Source organism: Chenopodium quinoa, unplaced genomic scaffold, assembly GCF_001683475.1.
Source record: "Chenopodium quinoa cultivar QQ74 unplaced genomic scaffold, ASM168347v1, whole genome shotgun sequence".
In the NCBI taxonomy this organism is placed as follows: domain Eukaryota; kingdom Viridiplantae; phylum Streptophyta; class Magnoliopsida; order Caryophyllales; family Amaranthaceae; genus Chenopodium; species Chenopodium quinoa.
Window position 1 is genome coordinate 1,235,034 of NW_018744996.1, and position 8,702 is coordinate 1,243,735.

At 33.7% G+C, this 8,702-nt stretch overlaps 1 protein-coding gene across 3 annotated transcripts; it reads right to left on the reverse strand.

The window, feature by feature from the left end:
- Nucleotides 1-1,932: 1,932 nt before the first annotated feature.
- LOC110707245 lies at nucleotides 1,933-8,447 on the reverse strand. Of its 3 annotated transcripts, none has more exons than XM_021885262.1 (7): nucleotides 8,105-8,441; nucleotides 6,410-6,543; nucleotides 6,104-6,300; nucleotides 5,870-5,968; nucleotides 4,210-5,747; nucleotides 3,243-3,315; nucleotides 1,933-2,319 (listed from the first exon to the last, which is right to left on the reverse strand). In XM_021885262.1, the coding sequence occupies exons 2-7, from the start codon at nucleotides 6,501-6,503 to the stop codon at nucleotides 2,161-2,163; spliced, it is 2,160 nt and encodes a 719-aa protein (XP_021740954.1). In that variant the 5' UTR covers nucleotides 6,504-6,543; nucleotides 8,105-8,441; the 3' UTR covers nucleotides 1,933-2,160. The 3 variants fall into 3 exon arrangements, 1 of the variants encoding a protein (XP_021740954.1); XR_002508458.1 differs by having other exon boundaries at nucleotides 2,184-2,319; nucleotides 4,559-5,747; nucleotides 8,105-8,442; XR_002508457.1 differs by having other exon boundaries at nucleotides 2,244-2,319; nucleotides 3,243-3,660; nucleotides 8,105-8,447.
- Nucleotides 8,448-8,702: the final 255 nt, after the last annotated feature.

Genomic DNA, 8,702 nt, shown 5'->3' on the forward strand with positions numbered 1-8,702 from the left:
AAAGAAAAGAAAGAATGCAGTACATATTCTAACTATTCTGAGAGTGAGGGATAACTCAAGTGGTTAAAACTCCCCCCGTTTTCAAGAGATGTTGAGATTGATTCTCATTACTCGTCCTTATGACTCTCTAAACAACAAAAAAAAAAAATCAAGTTTTTCTTTATTTTTCTTAATTTGATTTCCCTACCACCAATACATTAATTTATTGTCTTAATTAATTTATATTTTGATAATCCCTAGATTTGAATTTAATTGATTTAAGTGGCAAAGGGGTGGCTTAAATTAAATTGCGTGTATTTAAGTCGATTCACATTTAGGATTTTCATCATTTGGCTTATTATGTGAGTAAAAACTTAACATCAATCACATAATTTAACTCAAATTCAAATATATTTCTACTTAGACTCTAAATGAGTAGTTGTATTTTAGTCAACTACCACAGGCTACAATTGAAATCGTGATAAAATAATTCTTTTTCATAAGTTGTTAACTACTCCCTTTGTTTCAAAATAAATATCCCCTATTAAATTGGGCACATGAGCCAATGAAGAACTTTGACCAAAAATATTATTAACTATTAATAAGTATAAATTATAATAAGTTGATATCTAGAAACTATTTATTGAGACGATTCCAATAAGTACTCACATAATTATATTTTTCATATATAAATCACTAATATTGATCAAATTGAATTATGTAAATAATACAAAAACATCAAATGAAACATTTATTTAGAAATGGAGTGAGTAGCATACTAAACTTCATGGATAACCCTAATTGAATTAGGATCCAACTAAATTCCACATAAATACACAACTCCCAAATTATCCCAATATATTTTATCCTACCAATAAAAAAAGAACAAAATCACAAAATTACAAAAGTAAAAAAGCATTCCTAGGATTCTCATATGTGCTACAGTTCAAATTTACTAGTCAAATACTGAGTACATAACCAACATTGTAAACTATCACGAGTTGAAATTCACATGTTTTCCTACTATTTTGCCCCCTGATTCTCGGGTCCCTCTTAGCTACTCACCTTTATTCTATGTCCTCTCTACTTCTCTAGTCTCTATCTCTATTGTTATGGTTAAAATATCAAAATTTACTGAGTCAAATAATAGTGTAAATTAATGCACAAGTGGCATAGAATTTGCCAAGGACTGGAATCACAGGGCTCCTGCTGCAAATCCACCGCCTTCTACACCCATTTATTACCCAAGTTTATGGGAGCCTCCCTTTGTCCTTTCTTCACTCTCTTAGTCTCTTAATAGTCTTAAACCATTTAATTTTGATTTCTTTGGCTATATATAAACACTCTTGGAGGAGTTGGATCCTAGACTTAACCGAGAATTTACGCACGTAGTCTACAGTTGACAAGTTTTATACTTTCTCTGTTATTTTTTTAATTATTTTATTGTAATTATTAATACAATAAGATGATCAAACTTTGACTACATTTGTTAATACAGAGTATTGTATATACAACTAATACAAGTATTAATACGTATGTAAAGAAAAAACAATATCACATGCGATCTTATTATATTCATTTCTATATAATTGTATATTTTGAAGACCAAGGCCCTCATCTTATTCAAAATGATATTCAATAAATAAGTCAAATTCAGCAAAACTAATTTTAATTCAATAAAAAAAATTGTTTTAAATAGTAAAATTAAGTAACTAGAAAGAATAAATATAATAAAGAATCAATAAGAATAAATTTTAATTTATAAAATTATATAAACTTTAAAAATAAGGTGAAGAGCATAGGGCACAAATTTACTCCCATCCAACTCTCCAAGTACTATGGACTTATGGAGTAGTACAATAGCAACAGCTTATCCGTGCATCCATAACATGTTGAAGATAATCACATAAACCAATTGCAGCTTCTGATAAATGAATGACACACGCTTAAGAATAAGAAAAAAGACAGCTTCATTACTTACAAATTACAACTCCATAATGCGGAGAATAGCTGCACTAATCCAACTAAAGGTCCTGGTTAATATACAAAAGAGACCCCGTCTGCACAGGAAGATCTTGGTTATCTACGTCCTGCTACAAAAGAAACTATACACCAAGAAAAGCCCTAAAGCATTGCTACAGAAGGAGCTACCTACAAAAGCGGATCAAAGAAGATAAAACCTCATTTTACTTTAGGACTTGTCCCACGCGTGATATTTCTCCATTTATCCTTCAGGTCTACAGCTGTTCGACCCTTTCGGAACACAGAATCTCCATATTCCAAAATATTTTTCCATGGAATGGTTCGACCATTCCCTTGATCATATATTGCTACCCCTTTCTGCAAAGAGAGCAATGATAATTAAGGTGTGGAAATATGAAGTTTTTTCAACAATAATTCAACTAAGTGATTTAATGCTTCCAACAAAATTTGGAGACTCAACTGATCTTATACGAAGTATTATAAGTTTATAACAATAAAAAACAATTGCTAAGCTTAGTTAATTTTTCTTATATTACTTCTTCCAGAAGATGGCTAATGTTTTCCTTTGCAAAATCCTAGATATGAAAAGGTTGGAAAAACAAAAGGTGGAGCCAAAACATGAAGTGTGGAAGTATTACATCAAACCTTCGCGGAGCTACATTGGTGCACACGGTGCACGTGCATAGGTGCATCACCAGCCCAAAAAAAAAAAGAATCTATCAAAGAGACCGGTTATTATATTAGATGCTAGCCTGCTTTCTTTTGTAATTAAAAAAGACCAATTGTTGAAACAACCGGTCTCTAAGGTCATATTTTCTTGCTATTGTTAAGAGTAATGGGTCAAAAAGGCCGGTTATATTAAACAACTAGTCTATAAGGTCATTTGACCTTTTTTTTTTTTTTTTTTTTTTGGCTACTATTAAAAGTAATGGGTGGGTACTATCTATTCGCTACATGTTATTTATAGTAACTTCGGCTTGTAAGATGGATTTTTTAAGTACTATTTGGTTGTAGTATGAATTTTTGTGTCCTATTTTTGGATTGAAATCAATTCGGTTGTAATATAATTTTTGGATTGAAAACAATTCTGAACTAGACCTCAAATTTTTTATTTGTACTTTCATATGTGATCAATAATTAATGGTGAACCACCATCTCAGAAATCCTAGATCCGCTACTGCATGAAACAGAGATGCATAGAATCACATGCTTCAAAAAAACATCATGAAACAAATAACATTAGGAAGGTTTGCTGATGAAAATCTCAAGGCAATAGGTACCTTTAACGTTTCTTCCTCCTCTGCTGTCCAACGAACCTTTTTACGTCTACCTACTGGAGATCCCGGAATTGCCCTGCAAATTAAACATAAGTTCAGTCAGTTTTAAGCCAACCAGAGACAACTGCAAATTCATATCATACCTACATCTAAAGACACAGCAATAGTTGAAAGCTGCTTAAAAAAACAGTAGTGCTGCAAGTTACAAACAACACAAAACCAATACCAAACAAAACAAAATCACAAGCAACAAGATCAACATTGCGGCAAAAGAATGCAAGAAACTAAATAGGTCATTCTTGCCACATCCCACACTTAACAGCTACAAGTTCCTCGGCAACACTACTAACTGTCCACTACCCAATGTGAAAGGAGGATTCCATCGTCAGTAGGATCCAGGGAGGCCAGCATATATGCAACCCTACCAATAAGGCAAAAATCCATCAAGACTACTGTAAAGAATGAAACAAGCAGCCAGCAACACAGTACAGAACGTTTTAGAATCCATTACTCATAAAGGACAAAATATACTAAGTATAATATACAAGACCCAATCATATGCTATAGTGCAAGGGGCATCCAATAATATGCTGCACAATTAAGTATACCAACATTGGATTACTTACAAAATTCAAAAAAGATTAATAATAAAAACAAGACTGACATTCCAATCAGAGCTACTATGAAAAGACACGTTCCAGATGAACTCCTTAGCTCCCAATTAAAAAAAAAAAAGCATAAATTGAGAGAATTCACAATTCAGACAGCATAACCACTCATAACAAGTTAGGAATAATTGAAACAGTCAACAAGTGTAACACATGTAATTGAGTTTAAATCCACCAAATAAAAGCATGGAACAAACAAAAAAACAGCTTAGTATTAACACAATAGCCAAACCTAACACATACTAAAGGACTTGAGAATTATTAGCAACTGCAACAGACAGAACTCTGTCGTTGCTTCTCACCTTAACGGTCTAGGGCATGCCAAGGAACAGGTACCATCATTCCTCTTATCTTGTAGTGGTCCATCTGAATCACTAATTGATTCAGAGGAAGCATCTTCATGAAATTCAGTAATTTTACACCTAGTGAGTTTTCCTCGAGTTTTTAGCTCATTATTATCACCAGACAACTTGACAACATCACAATGATGATCATCCTGTTCCTTATTCCAGATTTGAGATGGGTCTCTTGAAAGTTGGATAATTATTTCAGCACCTTGTCTGTCTTGAAAAGAAATATGCTGTTGTGTAGCCATTACAAATCCATTAACATTCATGTAGGCAGATGAGTGTGTTAGCTCTAATTGTTTACCTTTCCAACTTGTCTGATGAGACTTAGCAGCTTGATTTACAAAAGTAGCACCTTTCTTCACTTCAGCTGTCTTATCAACATTCTTATGTTTGCCCAGGTTAACATCATTCCCTGATGATGAATCACCATCACGTTCTGGAAGATCCCTAGTCCTCCCTCCAATAAATAGGGAGAGCTCTTTCCTTGCTAAAGAAACTCTTTCTTTGGCTCTAACATACTCAGACATTGCACGGGAATATGCACAAAAAGGACAGTAAAAGTTTCCTAGATCATCAAAGCTAGCTGAGCAACCCAAGCAGCTCTCATGAAACAATAAGGGGCAGCTACTAGCACTGCAAGATAACAATTGGCCATCTTTATTGCATTTCATACAAAGATTTGTCTGTGCCTCTGTCAATTCAAGGGAGTCTCCAGTTAATACACATTGTGAACTCGGGAAGTTATGGTTTTTCATGGCAAGATCAACCTCTTTGCGGAAGTGGTCACCATTATTAGGTGAAATTTTTTGCTGATCATGATTTTCCACAGACGTTTTAGGCTGCTCATCATCTATCCCATAAGATTTCCCATCATGTGGTGCATTAACTTTTATGACTTCATGATATTGTTCAGCTTCTGCATTACCATCATTAGGTGAAATTTGTTGCTGATCATGATTTTCTGCATACGTTTTAGACTGCTCATCATCTTTCCCATAAGATTTACCATCGTGTTTTGCATTAACTTTTATGACTTCATGATACTGTCCATCTTCTGCATTGTTACACATTTGATTGCTGTCAACAGGAGCTGAATGCTGATGCTTAGACTGTATGCCATACTTCTTGTCCAATTTAAGCTTCTTTCCAGGGGGGCATAGATTGTCCATATCATGTGAAGCAGCCTCCAGCTCTTGCACATGATTATCAGTGTGGTGACTACTTATGCCACCCCTAGAAGATGTTTTTCCGTTTGCAAGGTAGGCTTGTCTAAGCTGATTGTCAATACCAGATATTGGGGAACACCCATTTTCTTCTGCTAGCATGGTTTTATCAGCATGATCATCTTCATCGCTCCTTAATGGAGGAGATGTAGGATCACCACCGTCAAAGGGAATATCTAACACACATTGATCTCCAACAGCGAGTCCACTAACTTCCTTCAAGGATGCTGCCAGTGGACGTGTATCTTCTACAATCATGTCCTTTAACTGCTCGTCACAAACCAAAAAAACAAAAAAACAACAAAAACTAAAATTAAGACCAAAAATCCTCAGCAAAATAAAACCACTTCCCACAAGGAAAAAAAAAAACAATGAAAAGCACCATGTACCAGTTCCAAAGTAGATTTCGGCAAACTTGCTTTCTTGTGCTTTACGAAAGAATCAGTATTGCAATTCAACTCGTCCGATGCACCCTTAAAACCTGAAGTCTGTATGAAGACAAGAGTTAGCAGCCAACCAAGAGGATGATCGCCCAAAGTTTGTAATCTTTTCTCTAGTAAACTTTCAACTTCTTATTACCTAATCAACAAAGAACTATTCAAATACAAGACAAAGCTAGTCACCTCACGTAAAAGGCGCTGAATTGCAGCTTCACAGCTTTCTGCTGGATCAAATCCACATTTTGACCAGTCAGACGCAACATGATTTTCACATGACACATTAGAAGGGCTGAAGAGTCCCTCTAAACACCTCAAGGCAGTAGCTTCCCTCGCTTTTCTCCCTGACTCACCCAATAATGGTGGTGTCTTCGAAACCAACTCTGAAAAGACCAAAATATGAATCTTACATGCATCTCAACAGACTTTGAAAACTGAATTGGGGGGTGGGGGGAGAGGGGGAGAGGGGGTGTTATGGAGTTAGCATGTCACCATATAAAAGAGAGGCATCCACAAGCTGCGACTTTGCTAGGGCTTCAATAACCCAACTCCACGCAAGTGTAGAAGCAGAATCCTCTTCTTCCATGCAATCAAGGATTATAGTTTCCCGCAAAAAAGATTATTTGCTGGAATTAAAAACAAAGCTCAGTATCACTAATTAGAATTAGTTACAATATATTGCATAGCATAATGCAGTGTTTTCGCCTATAATGCTAAAGCTGCAACCATCACAAACAATTTACAACTGTCAAACAATAAAGATTAAGGAAAGAAGATGTTTGGAGGAATATAAAAGTTGCAAATGTTGATGATAAGGTAAGGGAGAACCGGCTATGTTGGTTTGAGCATGTGAGACAGTGACCAAAAAGCACACCAGTAAGGTAAAGACTAAAGAGTTAGGATATTGGGCGGTTTAAAAAAAAACAGCCAAAGAAAAGCCAAAGATGACTTCAACAAAACAGGTTAAGAATAATACAAAGGAATAGGGTTTACATGAGGATTAGCTTTTGAAGTTATGGAATGGAGGTACCAGACTTAAGTCAATAACCATTGGAGTTAAAGTTTTGGTTCATCTAGCAGACCCCATATATTGGGATTAATAATATGATGTTGTACAACAACATAAGTCCTACTAATACAAAACAAGTAAGTTTTAATTTTCGAAAAAAATATATCTTTTCTATGAAATAAGAAAATAAAGGAAATTCAACATCTCACTTAACCCATTCAAATATCAATTTTATTTATTCAAGTCCAAAGTATCACCTCTTTTCCAACTTAATCCCAAATACAACTAGCATAAATATTTGTCCTACAAAAACAAATTTAGCAATACAACACACTTATGGGATTAAGGCAATCAAGAAGAAGAAGAGAAGAACACACTTAGGATATATTTTATTCACCAAATTTTCACTAATTAGAACTTATTAAAACTTATTTTAGTTGCAATTTGAACTTAATAACCCTTATCAAAAACTAATTTTTCCTGAAGTGAACTTATTACACCTAAAATAAGTAATTAAGGTGAATAGGCCCTTAATCGTAATAGTTATGAAACAAATAAAGTATCATCTCTTCTACTTCTCAAAAAGTACCAATTTGAGCCAGTTCTACAGCAAAAAACATGAACAAGATATAACCAAGATATTTAACCAAAAAAAATATTTAACATCAATTACTAAATTAAATATGTACTATTAAGCATTTAACATAAATTAGAAAAGAATGAAAAAATTTGTAACTGGAAAGTGCTGGGCAGAGAATTGTTAAAGGAGGAAAAAAAACAGAAGAAAAAATTGAAAAAATCACAAAACCTAAAACCAATTTCACATAATGCTATAAACCCTAGTTCATTCATTTCATCTACTTCTAAAATGTAGGACAAATTACATGTGGGTAATTGTCGAAATACACGAATATGAAGAATAAAAACATAAACATACATAAAAATTGAGATCTTTCGCGGAAATTAATCAAAAAATTCCCAGAAAATGAGGTTTCAGAATAGCAATATATAATTGAAATCACATCAACAACATGATGACTTCAACGGAATAATAAGGAAGATAATGTTAGAATTGCAAAATTGTTCAAGCATTCAGGATTGAAACAGTATAAATGCACAAATATTTTTGAACTCGAAATAGTTCAGAATTGAGAGGAGATAAGGCAACAATTATTTACCTAGCGAGTGACTGAGTTCAATTTCTGGAAAATTTTGATATGGCGCAAATCGTTTCTTCTGAATATACTCCGTACTTCAATTTGGGTAAAAGAGGAACAAGGATGAACTATGAACGTCCTTCGGTACTTCAATTTTGAATTGAGAGGTATTGAGGTAATAATGTATAGTTTTTTTTTTTTTTTTTTTCAAACCAGGCCACCCCAATTTTCCACCAATTTAAGAGGTTAGATTTGTAAAATTACAAGCAAAAACGCTATTTGTTTAATGTTTTAATAACTGTTATACTTCGTGCGGCCCATAATTTTAAGTAATTTAATTGACTTAAATATAATAAGAGGTAACCGGAGTCGTTGGAGTATTAAAAAATTACTCCCTCCGTTTTCTTTAAATGCATCAATTTGATTTTTGCACTATTCACATGTCATATTTGACTTAACTTTTTTTGCTATCATAAAATAAATAAATGTTATTATATAATGTATCATTAAATTCGTCACAATGTCTACTTTTGTAATATAATTTTGTTACAACTTTTACTAATAGACAATTACAGATATTAATGGTCAAAGTTACATCTTGGAAAATGTACCAGTCAAA